Here is a 21,467-nt window from a genome sequence, read left to right on the forward strand (position 1 = left end):
TATCCACATCCAAAGAAAGAACTATGGGGTTTGAATGCAGATCGAAGCATACCACTTGCTATTTTTTTCCTTCTGTTTTGTTTTGTTTCCCTTTTTTGTGGTTCCTCCTATTGGTTCTAATTCTTCCTTACAACATGACTGAAGTGAAAATATGCTTAATAGGAATGTCTATGTATAGTCTATATCTGATTGCATGCCATCTTGGTGAGGAAAGAGGGGAAGAAGGGGGAGAATCACTTCTTATGGAAGTGATTGCTGATAAATCAAAATAAATTAATAAAAAAAGAATTGCTTTTTATTAATACCTAGGATTATAAAGGTAGGTAATTATAAAGAAATACAGTTATCAACATATTTAAAAAGGAAATTCATGGACCCCACATTAAGAACCCTTAAGCAAGGACAAGGACTGTATTTTATAGAGGAGGAAACCTCTCAGAGAACTGAAGCAATATGCCTAGAGTTGGACATCTATATTGCCTACAATATCACACTGCCCCAGTCCATATAAAGAGCACTAAAAGCAATGCTAACATGAAGACTTCTCTCTCTAGTACTGGTATTGGTCAAAATTGGCTAAAGAGTATGTCTAGAGAATGTTCTACTGTGATGGCAAGAATATCCAAATGACACCTTGAGGCAAAGGCAAAAACACAGTAAAGTCTAGGGCTAACAGATCTGGGTTTTACTAGCCAAAGTGAATCTTCATTGTTGTTGTTTTTGCAAGAGGTGGGGGATAGGCAGGAGGAAAGGAAGGAGGAGAGGAAGGAGGAAAGGAAAGGAGAGGAAAGGAGAGGAGAGGACATGGAGAGGACATGGAGAGGGGAGGGGAGGAAGAAACTGTTTTAAAATTTGTACCTAATCAGTTGCCATTAAATTTCACGCTACTGGAAAAAAGAAGACAAATCAAAACCACATTAATGAAAAGCAGTCTTGTTCTTATACATTAGTTATGGAAAAATAGCAGAATAAAAAGCAACAAGTGCGAGTAATTTGCTTACCCTGTGCGTTTGGTGATGGTCCCCAAAGTCATTGGCTGCTTGATTTGTGCAAGAGGCGCCACTACCATTAAACTGGGGAGTGGGGAAAGTCTAGGGTTGCCGGGATTGTTGTTGGTGAAATTGTTGTAGGAGTCTTGACTGTTTAGTTTTCCTTCAATGAGACAAAGAAATGACAGCATTAGCAAAGGATGTTCTTCTACCTCTGAAGATACTGACTCTAAATCTACTGATCTGAAGCAAGAAGTATTTTAGTTCAAATTTGAATCCCAAATAATCTCTATTAGACTTAAAGAATAAGAGCTAGAAAGGGCCTTATCTATTTCAATCCTGTCATTATAGAAATGGAAAAATTAAGGTCTAGAGAAATAAAGTAACTTCTTTAAAGTTACACAGCTACTAATTAACAGATCTAGGACTAGTAGACTATGAGATCTTCTGCTTCCTGTTGTGGTGTTATTTCTAGCTCCAAGGAAAAAGTGGATCATCATCACTATGGATAATTTGGAGGTTAGACATTCTGACAGGCCATTAATGCATTTTCAGGATATGAGATAAAATGTCCAAAAATTCTAAAGCCAAAGTAAGAATGTATTTTTTTTAATTGGGAGGGGTGGTTAAAATTCAGGTAATATTTTCTGAAATGACCCTATAAACTCTCATAACTTTAAATAGGATGGATTAAACAAACTAAATAATTAAAAAGTAACATTGAATACAAAATAAAAGCCTCACAATTGGTTGCTTATAAGATATACAAAAAGCAAAGATATACATAGAATAAAAAAGAGAGGCTCAAACATTTACAATGCACATAAGTACAAAAAAGAACAAGTTGGATTCATACTATCAGATAAAACAAACATAAAAATTCATACAATATGCCAAGAGAATCAAGGAAATTACATTATGTTAAAAGGAACCATACATAAAAAACTAATATTGATATTAAACTGACATATTTCAAATGCCATAGCATCTAAATTCATAAAGGAAAAACTAACTGAATTACTAAAAGATATAAACAACAATAGCAGGAGACTTCAATGTTTCCCTCTCAAAGACGGACAAATATAACAGAAAGATAAACAAAAATCATAGAACTGATGAAATCGTGAGGAATTTAGAGTTAAAGGCTTATGGTGACTTCTAAATAAAACCACTAAAGAATATACATATTTCTCACCACCAATTTTTTTCTCTGCATTTTTTAAATTGACCATGTTAGGACACAAAGAAATTTCAAATAAATGTAAAACACCCCAAAATTCAGCATATCCTTTACAGATCATAATAAAATAAAAATTAATTCAGAGAGCACAAACAAAAAAACATACACCTAAGTGGAGACTACTTAATATCAAGAAGATCAAAAAATAAATGATACTAGGAATAATTGTGTGAAAGAGATAATAATGAGACAAAATATCAAAATTTCTCAGATGTAGCTAAAGCAGAACACAAAGGAAAAATCATATTCCTAAAAACATAGATTAACTAAATGATTATAGAGCTGAAGTATGGTGTAATAAAAAGAGAGAGACAGAGAGAGAAAAGGATTTAAATCTCAGTTCTGGCATTTAGCAATTTGGTGACATGGACAAGTCACTTAAGTCTTCTGGGTCTCAGTTTCCTCATCTGTAACTAAAGATTACATAAGATAATATATGCAAAGAACTTAGTAAACTTAAAGTACGACATATGTCAGTTTTAAAGATTTAAAATCATTGCATTAGGTGAGGAATATAATTGTACTATGTATAACTTCATTTGTTCATAAAATTATGTTTCATTTACTGGCAGATGTGAAGACTTGGGGGAATAAAAAAATTGAATTTGAAATGTCTGAAGATGGGGGGAAACTAAAAGAAATTTTTTTAATAAGAATTTTTTTGATTTTGGGTCACTATATCTGTAGTTGAAAGACCTCAAGTCAGAAAGATAGGAGTTCAAACATTACAACTGGCAAGATGGCCCTAGCATTTCTTTAATGGTGAACCTGGCACTCAGCATCTCTCAATTTTGCTACTGGTTAAGAAAATCATTGTCTAGAGCAGGGGTGGGGAACCTATGGCCTCAAGGCCACATGTGGCCCTCTAGGTCTTCAAGTGTGGCCCTTTGACTGAATCCAAACTTCAGAACAGATCTGAGGGTATATGTGGCCTCAAGGCAGAAAGCTCCCCATCCCTGGTCTAGAGTACCAGCCCAATTGCCATCCAGTCCTAAACTAAATTGTGATATTGGTTTATCAAGACTGGAAGCCAAGTTCATCCACTCTTAAAGAACAGTTAAGTTACAAGATGGATACCAAAGGGAAATAGCTACAAGTTTTATAATATTCTTGGGAGTAAGCTCCCATTTAACCATATTCCCAGTTTTCACGGCTTTCTGTATCACACTGTAGCTACCACCTTTCAGCCTTCAACCACAAAAGCAATGGGCTACAAATTACGCAGACGGGAAAAAAAGAAATGTAAAGAAAGCAAAGAAAGAAAGAAAGCAAACAATGCAGGAGCCAGCCAGCTTATAATGGAATCAAAGGGCTTTAAAGAGACAAGCCATGGTGAATTAGAAGGTTTAGATCATTAACTTGTTTTTCTCTGTTTCCATAATGCTGTGAAATGTCGGCTTTGTCCCCAGTCAAAGGGAGGCCATATTGGGAATTAGGTTCCTAAACAACTGGGGCATTCTAAATAGACATTACACAAACCCCATGTCAAATCCATACAGGCTGGAGTGAAGAGGGTGCTTTAGATTTCAAACCCACTACACCCCCAGTGCAACCACCTTTTTCCAAGGAAGAATGACAGTACGAAAGTTTCCCTCACAGGAAGCAGACTGAAAAGCCATAATGGCACTTTAAATGGATTGAAGATAGAAGGAAAAAAAAACTTTAATGAATTTCTCATCTTTGTAAAGACACTCAATGCTTTCTTTGCCCTCTCCTCAGGGTCATTTAATTCAACATAACTGGTAGCTTACTGGCTTTTCCCCCTGTCGTTTCTTTCTATTTTGTAACCTGTGCACATGACATTATACATTCAGGGAAACTAATGCCCCAGAAGTATCTCAAGATTGAAAAAGTTAGTTTGGTGATCTGGCCTTTATTTACCATTATCCTGATATAAGACAGACCGGAATGGTAACAATCTATTGTCTATCACAACTGATCCAGAAGACAAATGATTTATAGTAAGAATTTTACATAAAAAGTTAATGATGAAGAGAATGGGAAAAACAAAACAAAATGAAAAATGTTTAAAGGGCAGAGAAGGTTCCTATTTGTTTTAAAAAATCCTTTCAAGATTCACATGCTAGTAAAGCTAACAAGACCTCACTTGCTCATATTTTGGATTAGGTCTCAATTTTTTTTTTAAACAAGATAAGCATTGCTATAACCACATAGAACTCCTTCACTTGAATGCAATTAGTGCTTAGATGCAGCCAGGTAACCTCAAGCCAAAACTGCTCCATGGCTATTCTTTCCTTGTATAAAGAGTTTAGGAAATCTTATCTGACAAATTCACTCATTGTAATGAAAATGAAACTTATTTCATCTACTCCTGATAAATCAAGGAACAACCAGAAGCAGCTTCAGGTTAAAAATTGAGCTCCCTAGAGTTGAGGCAATTCTAATCTGAAGCTTTCAGATCTTTGTTGTCAATCTTCTACTCTTCAGTAAAGGAGCAACACCAGTATAACCCAGTTAAATTAACTCAAGGAACTCATGCCACCATTACAGATGACAACTAAAGAATGGCACATGTTCCAAATTACTAAGACATAAATAGATAATCACAACTTTTATCACCCTACAATTCTTTTATCATATAAAGGAAGTGTAGTTTTAATTGTTCCAAATCATGACTTTCTGACTTCTAACAAAAAATCATGTTTTAAATGATTTGGCAAGTTGTGAGTTAGCAGGATGTAAAGTGAAAACAGAAGTTCAAAGAAAGGTTCTTAAGCAACATCTTATTTCCAGAAAACAAGGAGACAGACCTTGCCACACTCAAGATAGTATAGAATTTATCTTAAAGAATGACTCAGACAGGAAGTACTTATAAAGTTAGCTACAGAAGTGTCAGAAATGTAAAGGGACTATGGACTTTTTCTTTCTTTTTACCATCAAAGCAGGAAGGTAGCCTCCATAATTTACATAACGATTTAACCAAATGCTCCACATCCCCAGGACAGCAAATGGATGTTTTTACAATACCCAATGGATATTTTAACTGAAACTTCAACAAATGCTACCTTAGCAAAACAAGGAAAAGAATAAGAATCTCAGGAACAGAAAATGAGGGTTGATTTCCCCCTCATTTCTTTTTCAGAATTCCTATTAAAGTTAATGGAAATTGTCTACACATGTCAAGGGATAATTAAGGGCAGCATTCACAATGTATACAGGACATGGAGGGTAGCTAAACATATTATTTTAAAAATTCTAATACTAAATAAACAAACCAGAAAAAAAAGGTGGGGAGGCAACTAGGTGGTGCAATGGATAACAGCATTGGCCCTGAAGTCAGGAGGATCAAATCTGGCCTCAGATACTTGACATTTAATACCTAAGTAACCCTGGGAAAGTCACTTAACCCTGACTGCCTTGCAAATAAATGAATAAAAGAATGAATACATAGACCAGGCAGAGCCCCTTGGTGGCACAATGAACAGAATGCCATGGCTGGAGTCAGAAAGACATGAGTTCAAATGCAAGCTCAAATACACATTAGCTTTGTGACTCTGGGCAAGTCACCTAACCCTGCTTGCCTCAGTGTTGTAAAATTTGTAAAATGATCTGGAGCAAGAAATGGCAAACTATTCCATTACCTTTGCCAAGAAAACCTCCAAATGGGGTCACAAATACTTGGACACGACTGAAATGACTGAATAATAACAACAAATACACAAACCCTGAAGGAAGTCCAATAGAATTTGTGGGACACAGGAAGTGAAGGAAAGGAAGTGATAGGGACCAGAGTATAGATCGTGAATCTAGGCAGATACAAAGGATGGTGATATGCAAAGATAAAGCTTAGGGATACAAGTGGAAGCTAATGTTCCATGACCTCTGGCTTCCCTGTGAAGTAGGAGGAAAAATGATTTAAACAATCAATATCTTACATCCTAGGCAAAAAGATGGTACCAAAAGTTAAAATGCACATGTTCAAAAAATCAAAAATGAATGCTGTGAAGTTATAATGACCAAACTTAGCGTCAAAGTAGAGATGAGAGGGTATTTCAATCCCTTCCTTACAGAAATGAAGGTGGGAGGGACTATGAAAATGAAGGATAGCATATACAGTCACAACTGGTCAATATATTGGTTAGTTTTTACTAACCAATATATATTTAAATATATTAACATATTTAATATAATACATAATATTAATATATTAATTATTTAATAAATATTTAATCTATTTTAACATGTTTTTAAAATAAATTTAAAATGTAAATTTCTATATTATTTAAAGAAAAACATTTTTAACGATTTTGGGGGGTTTGGGAAGAAGGAAATTCAAATTTAGGCTGCAAATCAAGCATATAAGAATAAAAGGATGATGCTTTTTTTCCTTGGTTCTCTCTCCCATAAACCCTTGCACCTAATTTTCACTGATGGCTCTTCTGAGCAAAGCTGCAGAAAGTATTTGCTCCTGCACACAGGAGCTGGGGACCATGCAAAAGACTGTCTTTTATAATCATCAAAATTTGTTTTGATAGAGATGACTCTGACAAGTTAAGATTAGATCACCAGGCCTCCTCTAGCAATAGGTAGTTACAGGGAGTGTTTCTCATTCCATTCCTCCTCTCCTCTCCTCTGGCACCCAGAACAGCAGAATCTTCTTTTCATTGGACCCTGTAAGGACAGTCCTGTGGTTACTTTCATCAAGGCCCAAGTCTCAGCCCTATTTAGTAAGCAACATTGGAAGATTCTTCTTGAAGAGGTAGTAGCATTCAATGACCAAAAAGGCAAACCAGTATAAATAGACTGAATGTTTTGACCCAGATCAAGACTCTTTACATTTGTTTTTCTCTAAAGGGTCAAAAATATCCCTTCTCATTTTACATGCCAGGGATACACAAGATAAATAGTATCATGAGAAGCTTGAAGAAAATCACTGTGCAAAACCAAGGCATCACCGGCATTAACCCTTCCTACCCACTTTTCTTCTTGCTGTTTTTTAACTCCAAAAAAGCAAAGAGTAAGATGCCAATATTTTAATTATAGCTGAATGAAATAAAATAGGACATTCTGAACATGGACATATCAAAACATCAGAATGAATGTAAATTTCCAACACCTCTGCACTTTCAAGCTCCAGCTGGGACAAGACCTAAAAGTGACAAAATGTCACAAGAAAGGCTATTCCCATAGTATTTCTGGCACAATGAGACACAGGAAGTCCCAAAAACTTCATGAGAAAATTATTTCTTAAAAGACTCCTAGTCCTAGTTTTTAGGGTCAAGTCTATACAGCTAAACTATATAAGTTTACAGGCTTTCCAGTCCTTATACAGTTCTGCTGTAATTCTGGACTTTTAGAGGTTCACCAGTCCCCTAAAATGAGTAGTCATAAAATAAAATAAAAATTTTTTTAAAAAAACAACAAGCAAGCACCAGTAATACTGTTTGCCAAGAGGTGAAAGAAAGAATTTCATCTGGAGAAGAAAGGAAGGAAAAGAAGAGTATAAACTTTTATGTAGTGCCTACTATATGCCAGGAAATGCTTTACTAACATTGTATCATGTGATCCTCAAAACAAACATGAGGGGTAGGTTCTCTTATTATAGGTATTTAACAGTTGAGGAAACAAGATGGAGACAGAGATGGTAGGAGAAGGAAGGGGAGAGAAGGATCCCAGAATCAGGAATTTTTCTGGTTGTTAAAAAAAATAGTTCAGTAATAACAATCTTTCAGATTGTTAAAAGAGGACATCAATATTTGAATCACTTTTTTAAAAGTTTTCAATAGAAAGCAATAAACTAGGAAGAGAACCAGGGGTCACTGTCATTGACTTGTTGTGTAACTCCGGGTACTCAATTCCAATGTTTCTCAACATTTCCAAATGAAAACAGAAATAATAAGTGACACTTAGATTTTATTCACAATAACCCTGTGGTATATAGAAAACAGTCTAAGTATCAGTAACCTCAAAAGAAGAAGAAAGTGAGACTCAGATTCATAAAATCAGATCACAGAATTTAGAGACTGAGGCTTTACAGAAGAGGGACATGAGTCATAACAAGATGTTATTTGACATGCCAACAGTGAGACAGCTAGTCAGTATTAGATAATGAAAAAATACAGTATGGTGTAGTGGTAAGAGGGCTGGACTTGGATTCAGGATTCTATCCCTAGCACTGACACAGTCTGTGTGTCCGCAGGCAAATCATCTAACCTATTTTTACTGTAGTTTCATCTGTAAAGGAGGAGCAATGGGATTTCACTACCTACTTCACGGGGTTGTTGTGAGGGAAGCTCTTTTTTAGTGGGGGCAATTATTTTTAATGCTTTCTCTTTTAGAGCAGTTAGCACAAAGAGGACAATGTCTGCAGGGCATCTTGGAATTCTGGGAAAGCACAGGAATGCCAGTTTCATATGGGATGTCTGTTCTCTTCCTGATTCTCACTCCTCTAGGCCTCTTGTTCTGATTTTCCCTAACTGCCTTCTCACGGAAGTGACCTGGAAAATGGCAAAGCTGTGGATTGCATCTGCTCCTCCACATAGGGGCTAGTGAGTAGGCAAAGGCCTGCCCTCTGGGATCTGGAAGAGCTGCCCTGATAGAAGGAATTCAGAAAACCTATGGCTAGTTCACTCATTCCTCCTATTGAACATGACCTGACCAGAGCTAAAATATGCTATTTGGGATTGCCACCATATCATGTAGGCATTACTCCAAGCCATGATTTTCCAGACATTCTACACCACAAATACACAGAGGAAAAATGGATTAAGTTGAGGATAAAAGTGAAGAGAGAAAATAACAATGGGCTTTGTTGCTGCACTCAGGGAACAGGCTGTCATGTCAGTTTTGCAGAGGTATATTCCCAAACTGGCCATCATTAACAGACTCACTTGCACAGAAGAAAAAAAAGGAGGCTGAAAGCTCCGGACAAAAGAAATCCCTGCAGACAAAGTAAAAACAAATTAAAGGCCCCATTATAAAACACAGATGCTACAAGGAAAATAAACTTCCCAAGATTTACTGGGCTTTGACAAAGTTGGACATTTGTGGAAAAGACATCAGCATCGGCTCCCAGGTAATGCTGCTGCAAAGCTAACCTCCTTTCTGTTTTATCTTTACCGTTTTTGCAGAAGCTTGGTTGGTATTCTTAGCTTCTGAATGCAACGATCCGAGAACATGTGAACATGGCCTGCTGCCAGCTGCTTCTAAAGCTAGGTCCTGGGACTTGTTCACCATTCCAGACCAAGTTTAACTTACAAAGTCTCTTTCTTTCTATTTTTTTTTACTCCAAACCAAATAAAGAAAAAAATATTTTACAAAGATTTAAAACAGAGGAAATTTTATTGTTCTGCCTTTTAAAAAAAATCAATTTTCTTCTACATACTTAAAGCAATGAGGCTAAAATGATATTGTTAATAAACAACACCTCCTATAGTGCTTTACCACTTTAAAAAATCCTTTCCTGATGAAAGACGTACAAGATAAAATACTGAAGGCATCATTACAAAAGAAGAAACAGAGGCTCAGAGATGGTAAGTGACCTCTTCAGATTCACATGTCTAATACAGAGCAGCTTAAAGATTTGAACCCAGTATTACTGACCTAGAGCTGAAGGTTCTTTCAACTAAATCACTCACTTCTCAAACTGATTAATATCAAAATACAGAGATTTCATAGTTTTGTCATGGTTGGACAGACAGTTTTCCAAATGTAGCATTCTATCAAGCAGGATTGATAAGCAAGGAGAATTAAAGGAAACAAACCAGTAGACCATTTAAGTAATGGTTTTTAAAATCCAATTTAAAATCTTCATTTTCTATCATTGCTTGCAAAAGATGTAGGCCGTTGCCATTGTTCTTTTAATGGTATAAGTGGTCCAGATTTGTCCTTATTTTGGGCTTCCATGCAGCTAGGGAAATGCTTTACCAGGTGGAGTCTAAGAACTTCATGACAGATAGGTATATATGTGTGTAGGTGCACGTTTAAGGATATTCCTTGGAGGCAGAAGAGACTAGTGGATCAATTGTAGAGGAAACTGAAATGAAAGAGACCATATGACCCTGATGAAGAGATATGAGAAAGCACTGCCCTTCATTTTTTACAGAGGACGGGTGCTGTGGATATGGAACATTATATGTAGTAGACTTGACTGATGTGTTGATTAATTTTGTGGAATTTTTTTTTCTCTTTTTTTATTCTTTGTTATAAGAGATGGCTCTCTGGGCAAAGAAGAGAAAATGATATATTAAGAAATAAAGATGAGATAAAAACAAGATGCATAAAAAATTTTTAACAAATAAGGCATAGTGAGTTTAATGAAAGAGAAGGCAATTATTTGGTAAGAAGAACAAAAAAATTGGAATATTGGAGGTGCTTTGATGATTTTTAAAACAGAAAACATTGGTTGTTGGGGTGAAGGGAAGAATAAAAAGGGGAAAGTTCATTTAAAAGAAAATAAAAGAAATACAAAAAAAGGGTTTTTTTTATAACAACTATCCTACAGAAAGCATTTTGATGTTGGAATGTGTGGTAACATCTCATTTTTTTCAATCTTATCCTACAAATAAATATCAAGGTGGTTGAGAACATATGCCATGAAGGCCTTTATAAAACTCAATGTCTTCCATAGTGATGTGATAAGCTCATTCCCCACCATCTCTACACGTGGTTATAGCATAGGATAATCCTCATTTTTCAGCTGGGGCATAGGTCTCCTCATCTCACATCCTTAGCTGAACATTTTGACTTCTCCAAAACACCTGCAGTACCACTTTTCACTATGCCACTGATGATTACTGCAATTTCCAAGCACCACCATGAACAGAAATTCTATCCCTGAATAACATATTTATCTATCACATTAGCAGACTTACGTATCTTTGTTGTGCTGTATATGTCTTTCTAACAACAAAAATTCATTAACATGTATATGTGTGTACACACGTAAGTTTTTTTTTTCTCTTCCCCAGAAGGCCAAAGCAGTCAGCCTGCTTCTAATATCCTGCTATAGGGCTGACAGAGCTAAAAATCCTATATGAACCAAATATTTGAAATGAGTTAACTCTGTGGTAGAAAAATCCCAGGCTTCTTGATTCTGTCTTAATACAAGCACAATGGTAACTTGCTTTGAGACAATCAAAGGCAATCCGGGCTCAGGGAAGTTAAAGTCTATGTAGCTATTGCTTGCTGTCCAATTTCACATTAAAGCTTTTTCAACCAAACACTAGATAATCATTTAATGAAAGCCAAATAAAATCCCTTCAAAATACACAATAAAGGATAATAGGCAAATGTGAATTGCTTGCATGTGGGTTATTGTTAGTTAATGTTTTTTTGGGTGTATTTTTCTTTTTCCATTTGATTTTTTTTTAAGTTCAATAGATGAGAATGAAAAGCTTCCCAGCTGCAGATCCAGGACTTTCACCCTCCTTTTTGACCTTTTCTCAGACATGCTCCAGTATAATCTGTAATCTACTTGAGTCGGAAGAGGAAACAGCAGCGCCCTAGTGAGAAACAGTGCCTTCTGACCCACATACTGAACTGGGCGGAAGCAAGACTGGCTCACAGAAGTAGTCTGAGAGCGCGGAACAGACAATTCAATAAAAATCATGAAAACACCAAAAAACACAGCACACAACTTGCTCCCTGCTGCCAAGCACAATGTTTAAAGAGAGGGAGATTAAAGATACAGGAAGTTTAGTCCCACTACTGGTTGCTGTCATCCACTTTATTTTTCAATATTTAAGAAGTTGTAAGGACTGGGGGTAGCAGCTACATATTGAAGTGTGCAATATTTCAAGAGAGAAGCTTCACTTGGTGTTGTTTTAAAGCACCTTATCCAAATAAACAAAAGGTACCACCTGGCAATGAAGATGTTTCCAGGAATGTTGAGTGGCCGTGTTGCAGAGGATAGGGGGAAGCTCAGAAGGATCTCCTTTGAAAGACACTTAGAAAATAAATCCACCCTCTGATCCTGAAATGAAGCTTAATGTTTTTAAGATTTTGCAAGTATCTGTAAGTATCTTCTTACACACACACACACACACACACACACACACACACACACACACACACAGAAGGTTGTCAGAAATTTCACAGACCCTATTATTTAAAAATTCTCATTGCTGTAACAAAGGCATTTACTGTCTACTGCAGACAAGGACAAGGCGGGATGTAATGCATACAGCTCCAAAATTCTAGGAGACATTGACTGCGGCCAAGCAGAGGAACTCAAGATATAGGAAGTACTGACAACCAGAGAAGGGGCCAGGAAAAAAAGAGTGAGAAGGACTGGTTGGAAAAGTTTCCAAAGTAAAGGAAAACAGACAAGGGAAAATAAAAGGAAAAACTGAGAACCCTGAAAGTGGCCATGAGGAGCTTTAATGAAATACGAAAAATTTATCTGACGGGCTTCAGGATGGAATATGTGTGAGGACAGGTACTGAAATCCACCGGTTAGAAGAGAAGGCTGACCTTTGAGTTACATTTCCTCTCTAGTACTTGTGTGGCCTGTCTCTGAACAGGATGCTTAATCTCACCATACTTTAGTTCTCCCATCTCTAAATAGGGTTAACAAGATCTCTATCCTATGGAGGAGAGTTTCAAGTCTAGTTAATTATTTTTATAGTACTCAAGGATTCTGGGATGAAAGGCAGTACATCTGTGTGCTGTGTGTGTGTGTATATATGTGTGTGTGTGTGTGTGTGTGTGTGTGTGTATGTGTGTGTGAATTTGTGTGTTTAGCAGTTTATTATTCATTTCAAAGATAAAAATCTGTTTGTCAAATGTGGATTTTTTGAAAGATTACCATCAGCACAACAAGGGGAAAAAAATCCAAGATGCAGGTCAGTTAAAAATTACAGGAATAGAAAGGCAGCCTTTCCCATGTATGACCAAGGATTCTTAATCTGAGGTCCACAGCCCCCGAGTCGTCCATTGAAAAATTTCAGGGGATATATAAACTTGAATGGGAAAAATATTATCTTGCTTCAATATAACTGGTTTCCTTTGAAATCCTACATATCTTATTTTATTCATTTAAAAAGATTATTCTGGGAAGCGGATAATAGGACTTACCAGAATGCTAAAGGCAAAGACACACAAAAAGGCAAAGAAGCACTTGCTTCTGATTCTTTCTACCATGGTATCCAAAAGCACCCACAAAATTTTCAGTTTCTCTAAATAAAGTACAAATACAGTATCCAGAAAGAGAAGAACCAAATGTTTTCAATCCATACTTAAAAAGTTCCCAAAAGCCAAACACTTTATCTAGAATCATACGTTAGACATTAAAGCAAGGGAAACTCTCCATCTACACTATAAATGACTGCTCTTCACTAATCTCTATTCTTGAATCCCCCACTTCACTGCCGACAAAAATAAAAAAAGTACCAGGTAAGATGAAGTAAGAAGAACAAAGAAAAGTAGTTAACACCTCACCAATGCAAAGAAAAATCAAAAGAAGAAAACTGAGTTTAATTCATCCAAAGGAGTTAAGGAGGAACCCTTGGCTATATCAATTTTGATTACCTAAGTTTATACAGCAATATAAGGCCATATGTACATGTTGGGGGTGTTACATGCCCCAAATGGTATGGAAATCATACAAGTGTTCTATTCCAATATAGGACACTCAAAGTGCACTTCCAAAGACTTGAAAAGGTCAGAATGTTCTCAGTTTACCAATTTCATATTTTCACTCCATTTTAAACACAGCATACCCAAAATATGATGACACAAAAAGCAGGGGATAAATCTCAGAATGACAATATTTTTGAAGTGACATACCTCAAACCTATAATTATAAACTGAAATGGCAAAATATTATTTCTTCTTCCCACCCCCAGAAGTCCTGCTTCTACCCAGAACTGTTAAGAATATTTTCTGGCTCTGTGTCAGCACCATGACTCAGGTCATGAGAAGTGTCAAAGATGCATTTCCTTCAGATGGGAAAAAGCCACTGATTTTAACAGCCCCACAAAACGCCCGGGGGAGGTGGGGGGAGCAGGGGATAGGGGTGAGAAGAAAGAGTAAAAACAAGCATTTTGCAGAGCAAGCAAGATAAAATCTTCTGGTTGTCCTTTACTTTATTTCCAGGTTAACATTTCAGTATCTTTGTTCAAAATATGCTTGTATTTTTTTCACCCATGTAAAAATAACCCCACAGGAAATATACTCACTTTGAGTAGAGTCTTCTAAGAATATTAGAAACAAGAAAGCATAAGATCACCAGTTCATTACAGAATCAATCATAGAAAATCAACATACCATGAGAATGAATAAAGAATCAAGGTACAGCACTCAGCTAAACAAGTTATTCTCATAAAAACACAAAGCTGCCTGTTCATGTTATGGCAATCCATTTATAAGTGCTGGAAATCGGTGAGATAAAGAATGCCAAAAGGAAGAATACTAGGACACCTAAATAAGTAGCTCCTGGACAATCTAAATCCAAGAAAAACTACTCTGTTCCCCTGCTTCTCCTTCTTCTGCTACTACATAACATTCTTTATCAACTCTGTCACACTCAGAAATCAAAGCTCCCTCATCAGGATCTAATAGACACCTATACCCATTCACCCACTCCAAAACTATAGCTGTCACATTATATTACTGTGCCCTAATTAAGGAAGTAATCACATTTTTAAGACACCGACCCTATCCTCCAAATGCTGTAGTCTAGTTAGTAACAATGAACTCTTTTAATTCTACCATTTTACTTTTTTAAAGGTTACTCAGCATTATTCTCACCTCAGCATCTAGTGTTAACAGTTCTTGCAATGAACCTTAAATCCCTTTCCTCTTCTCATCTCTACTCCAGTTCAATGTGCCACTTCCCCCATCACACCAAACACTTCCTCCTACTATCACAATTTTAATATTCAATTCAATAAACATTAAGCACCTACTGTGTACATGGCACTGTACAAAGGGATGGAGACAGATGAAAGAGATAAAAAATTGTATAATTCGGCCCTTAAGGAGCTCACAATTTAGTAAGGAGATAAGGCATCCAACAATAAAAATAAGTGATGTTTACATGCAGCATTTTAAGTTTTTGGGGAAAAAATTATGAAATGCATAAAAGAGGTCAAAGAGATCATTTGAATTTCAACATTTGCTCATTTGAAGGAAAGAAGATTTTTTTCTAGTGCATTATTGAACATTTATCCATATCTCAGCTTCCCTGGTAATATCTAAAAATACTTTGGCCAGCGTGGTCCCTTTTAGAAGTATGACGCCTCAGCCTATCTGATGCTAATAACTTGTTCATTCTATAACTTCAAACTCATTCTGTGTAGCCATTCCTTCAGCATTATATCACATTGTTCCATTCACCTAGCTGAATCACTTATATTGTAGGCCTTCTGTTGAGTATGGCTAAACCCCACACGGCTTGGTCCTGATTTGCTCCCCACCTGGCTCTTGCTCCCTGACAGCTCAAACACTTCATTCCCATGTCTCTTCTGGTATATATTCAGCTCTGGTCTCTTGGAATTAGCTTCCCTCTACAATACAGTTTTACCTTTGGACACAATTAACATGTTGGAGGGGGGTACCCTTTACACAAATACTTAAAAACTTCAACTCATACTTTTAGATCGGTTAGCAAATTTACTTAAATTAGGCCAGTCAGCAGATAAACATTTATTAAGTGCCTATTATGTGCCTGATACTGTGCTACACACAGGAGAGGCAAAAGAAAGTTCCTGCCTTCAAGGAGCTCAAACCTGTCTGGCAGTCAAACTTTTGTCTAAAAGAAATTCTTCTATGTTGGGGCTCTGAACTATTTTATTATACCTCTAATTTTTCATCTGATATAAACTGCATTAAAATTCAGAGAAGAAACAAACTGACTTGAGGACCATTATATTACCCTAAGGCTAAAAAGTGACCTAACTTTTGTTAACAGGGTAGGGCTCAATCTCAGAAAAAGTGGGTAGAGAAGCAGGTAGCAATCATATGTCCTAAACTGTGCCCCTAGGGTAGGAGACAGGTTAGGTCTGGAAAGGATCCAGGGTAGCTGGATACAGCAAACACAAAGGAAGAGAAAGGATACAGTTACCTGCGTTACACACACAGTAAACATTGAAATAAGGTGCATGAAACTCACCCATTTACTATTTAGGCATTTAGAGCTTCCACAGAATCTTGCATGGACTTCTCTATTTGGAAATCTGACCTCCAAAAATCCACAACTGCCATCTCACTGTAATGTCTTCACTATACTCCTTTGATTGACTTTTCCGTTCCACATTAGGTTGTCATTCCCACTTGCACCTTATAACTAGGAGCTATATAGAGAACCTTCTTAAAGTCAAACCAATTCAAATCCATTAAGTCCAACAGTTTTACCAACTACATCATGTCACCCTAGTGTTCACTATGACACTAGATCAAAAGAGCACAAACATATGAGAAAGAAGAGAATAGAGAGAGTTCAACAAACTCCAATGAAAATCTAACAAACACTAACAAAAAGATTAGGAAGAGATGACTAAATATTATTTCAACTGTCTGATTTCCTTTAGGCCTACTCTTATTTCTACCGGGTAACTAATTGTATTACCAGGTTGGAAATACCTTCCCTGATTCTAGCCCCTTCAGTCAATGATGAGTTTTCACCTTTTTCACCTTGCACATAACTCTTCTTAATATACTTATTATTCATTATTGTGTATTATAGAGTTACAAGTGTGTCATATCATCCCATCAGATCACAAGCTTCAAAAGCAAAGAGTCCAAGTCTCATTTAAATTTTTTGCTCTCCAAGTAGTACATAATTCAATGCTTTCATGCTATAATTACTTAATCAATATCAGCTGAACTGAATTAATTGAATTAAAATACTAACTTGTAAAGTTTATAAAACTACAGCTATATGCATTTGGCCATAGAAAACCTTAAAGTGCTATATAAATGGTTATTGGTTATTGTTAATATTCTCAGGGTCTAACAATATCCCAGCACATAGTAGGCACTTAATAAATAAGTGCTGATTATATATATATATATAACTTATATATATATATGATTTGTATATATAATTTTATAATTATAATATAATATATACTATATATGTGTAAAATATATATTCACTTTCCTATTTAAACTAGTTTTTGGTCCCAGATAAAATGCAACCATTAGCCTCTAGATTTTATACACACACACACACACACACACACACACACACACACACACGTGTGTGTGTGTAAGCCAACAAGCTATGAAGCCTTTCAGAAAATAACTACATCATTTGCCTTTCAAGTGACTGTGACCAGAAAGTTACCTATAACTGTATCATTTAGCACAATCTTAACTTCGTTCAATTGAGGAATCCAGATGAGAAGTCATTGACTCACGATAAGTTTTAAGGGTACCATTCTCTAACTAGAGAACTGGGGATTTCAAGAAAATAAATTTCAGGTGCAAAAACTCAAGTCCAAAAGGTCTGTTCACAGAGCTTCCCACAGAAGGACTTAGTTGTGCAAAAGTGGCTATTCTAAAATGATCTTACAAAGTAATTTACTCCTGCATAATGAGCAAAATATTCCCCTAGTACTGACTCTTTTATACACAAAATCCGCTATCTCAAATCTAATTATGTTAAAGTGTTGGGTGTGTCTGTTTCTCCAAAATACAAATCTGTCCAGTGACACAACAGAACACAGGTCAAGAAATTCTGACTGAAGGGAACCTGAAATGCTAAGATGATCTTAGTGTTCCCCAGAATCAGCCAGTGACTGCCACACTGAGGGTAAGAATATTGTAGATGCAAGAAAGCTGAGAAAACACCGCCCTCTAGAGGAGGCTCATATTAAATATTAAATACAAACGAGAAAAAAAGAAAAAAGCTGGATAAGAAAGCATTTTGGATGCTGAAATCTCAGAGTATGTAAAGACATAAAAGAAGAGGGAAATATCTGATGGGCACTAAAAGCCATAACCAAGAGCAGCTGCAGGTCAGTGTTAATTGATAACTGCATCCTCTAGAAACAAAAACAAGTTATCGGTAAACATGCAAAAAATAATAATTCTGCTGTATGCCCCCTGAACAACACTAAAATGAAGAAAAGGCTCAAATATTCTGTTTCTGGTTCATTTTTATAGTCTGTCTTTTACAGAAAAATTTAGTAAAGAATTTCTTTTTTGTTGCTCTTAAAGATCTTCTACACCTAATTTTCTTTGAAACTATTTTTGTTCCTATTTCTCTAAATGGGTGGTTTCATAAGTAAGTGTTCCTTAAAGGAAACCCATCTGTTATTCAGAAAGATGTGATGATGTCACTCCTTTCAACCCAACTTTCCCATAAGAACTCATCTGGTAAGGAGGAGCGAAGTACTGGGAAACTGGAAAGTGACGTGAAAATATGTAAAGCTTGCATGATCTGGGTGGTTTTTAATAAACTCGGGACTGTCATAATGTTATAAGAACACAGGAAAGAAAAAGCACGTGCATAAAGATAAAGCCACTATAAAAACTTGAATAGTCTTCCAAGAGAAAAAATAACAGTGGATGTATGTGTGTGACTGAAATATATTTAAAACTTTAGGTTCGTCTTCTAACTAGTAAAACCTAGGTACTGAGAGAGCCTGAAAGAATAGAATTTTCTCCACTTAAAATTTATGTTATATGTCATCTGAGGCAAAAAAAAAATTAAAGCAGAGATAACTCTAAATATGATTATTTGGCAAAAAAACTTAGCAAAAGGAAACTTCAATGCGTAAATAAAATTGATGTGGAAAGAAAAGTTTGAGAAGGGGCAGATTACTACTGGCTGTTCTAAGTAGAAATACTGTATCAGGTTGAAATGTGTGATTGCTTTTTACTTATATCTGTGATGTGATGTCTCATTAAAAACTATGGAATAACAGTATCTGTGACCATGCAATGCAACATATAAGCTAAACACTGAGGTCCTGAGGGGTGAAAGTAACCCAACACACATACTGGAAGGAAAAATGATGTTCCAAACACGAAGGGCTCAAAGTCCAAAGTACTTTTGTAACAAATGAGACGATTACTGCAAAGCCTTGGTCTCAGAATCTTAGGGTCTCGTTGCTACATTAAGTGAGACATAAAATTCTAAATATCTTTAGAGAGATTCTGAAGCATGGCTCCTCCTGGGGGTCAACAACATTGTTCCCTAGATAAGACAAGAAACAGAATACTTCTCTCACAATTTGTTGTAAATTCGCCTACACCATCTTGATGAGACTGGGAGTGGTGGGAGGAGGAAGGAGGAGAAGAGAGACAGGGGTTATGGGGTGAATTTCTGTTAAATCTGGAATAGAAACCAATCTAATCCAATCCAATCCAATCTAACAAGCATTTACTAAATACTGATCATGTATAATGTACTGTATTAGGCACTGTGGATACAAAACCCCAAATGGAAAGAGTTCCTGCATACAGGGAGCTCCTATTCTACTGTGGGGGGGGATATAACATATAAGTAGATAGATAGATAGATAGATAGATAGATAGATAGATAGATAGATAGATAGATAGATAGATAGATAGATACAGACAGACAGACAGACATTATTATTTTAGAAAAACTAGGGGGACCCAGAACCTAATCCGGAAAAGAAATAAAACATCTGGAAGAAAGGCTCTAGTTTGAAGTTGAACCAATTTAATAACTAAAATTGTTTTTAATAAATAGAATGCATAAAATATAAAATAGATAAATTTAACCTTCATTTTACTGTGGTGGGTATTAACACATGTAAAAGAAATAAACTATTTCTAAGTTATTTCTGGGTAAAAAAAATAAAGGATATTAAGTTGTCTCAGTTCATCAAAAAGATACCTGGGCAGTCCTAAACCATCATGAAGACATTCCCAGAGAAAATAATCAGAATTGAATCTGTACTGGCTTTGGAGGGTGTAAAGGACAACGATTTCCTTTACCTCACTTCACTAAAAGGAGCACAAACAACAGTGAGGCCAAAGAGTGATTCATTTTCAAAATGAATCCCACCCTGATCAAAGGTTTACATTGTGTGAGTAAACAAGCTGATGCCAGGCAAGTATCAACTGTAAATACATTGTTTCTGGAATGAATTTACAAGCACTCCAATTTTGTTTTGACATGACGCTAAAGAAAAATGACCAGCACTGTAATGTTTGTGCCTTAAAAAAGAATGGAAAGGAAGAAACACAAGGGGTAATGGCATGACTTTTGAAGTAATGTAGTTTGAGCAAACGTGAACAGACAAAGCTTCCCCTGATTCTTCTTGATTTTAAAAAGGGCCCTCTTCCAAAGTACAGTGTTAGGACTGTTGTGCTGGAACCTGGAATACTGTATGCCTTCTTCATGCAGTGAAATGACAAGGCAGGCCCCCAAAACAGTATTTCTGAATGTCATAAATCTGATACAAAAATTCCTTCAGTTGTCTTTCCCTGTTTCTACCTACCTATTGATTTTCCAATTCATGCTGGCTGGGATCCCTTTATAGGGTGAATGAACGACTGACATCCCAGCTGAACCTGTTGATTACAGAATTCTGAAACTCAGTGACTCAGACTTTGAGAGCTGAAACACACACAAAAAAAAAAGAGGGAGGAGAGGCATAAAACTAGGAAGGATGAGGGCTAGAATTCAAATCTTGACTATAATCTCCATTGGTGAACTACATGAACTATATTGGCAAAGTAAGCCCAAGCCTCATTTTCTGGGCAGGGCTTCCACTTACAGAAAACAAAATGGAACAGGAATGAGAAAGAAAATCTACCTATGTATTAGTACTGACCAAAGAGGCCGTTGTGGCATTCTATAGAAATCCTTCACAAGCATATAAGAAGCCAATCCGTCTCAGGGCTATAACTTCTGTGGTTTTCCCTGTTGATCTAGCTACCTCACATGCACACTAAATTTCTGTGATTAAAAGTCCTAGTAAAATTTTGGTTGAACAAAATTATTCTACACTTAAAAAGAAAAAAAATTGCAGTAAGAGTACTCAGGCATCACTGTAAATACCACAAAACCATCTGAAAAAATATTTTAAATCGCTGTTTCAAAAATAAAGTCATTTGCAAGCGAAGGAAAATACAAATGGATCACCGAAAACCCTATAGCTCCTCTAATTCCAGTTGGATTTTGTTCAAATAAAAATGTTTCTAAAGTTGCTTAACAGTTCAGGCTCTATAGCTCTGATCCACAGCCCACATATTTCCAAAATTTCAGAAAGAAAGAAAGAAAGAAAGGAAGGAAGGAAGGAAGGAAGGAAGGAAGGAAGGAAGGAAGGAAGGAAGGAAGGAAGGAAGGAAGG

The 21,467-nt window shown here is 36.2% G+C and overlaps 1 protein-coding gene across 1 annotated transcript in view; it reads right to left on the bottom strand.

Annotated features, from left to right (window-relative positions):
* BCAS3 (BCAS3 microtubule associated cell migration factor) overlaps window positions 1-21,467 on the bottom strand; it is a 766,782-nt gene that overhangs the window by 453,591 nt on the left and 291,724 nt on the right. The window contains 1 exon segment of the mRNA XM_078156106.1: window positions 1,002-1,152. Within this exon segment, the coding sequence (XP_078012232.1) occupies window positions 1,002-1,152 (151 nt within the window).

Source organism: Phascolarctos cinereus, unplaced genomic scaffold (genome assembly GCF_003287225.1).
Source record: "Phascolarctos cinereus isolate Bilbo 61053 unplaced genomic scaffold, phaCin_HiC Scaffold_5;HRSCAF=322, whole genome shotgun sequence".
Taxonomy (NCBI): Eukaryota; Metazoa; Chordata; class Mammalia; order Diprotodontia; family Phascolarctidae; genus Phascolarctos; species Phascolarctos cinereus.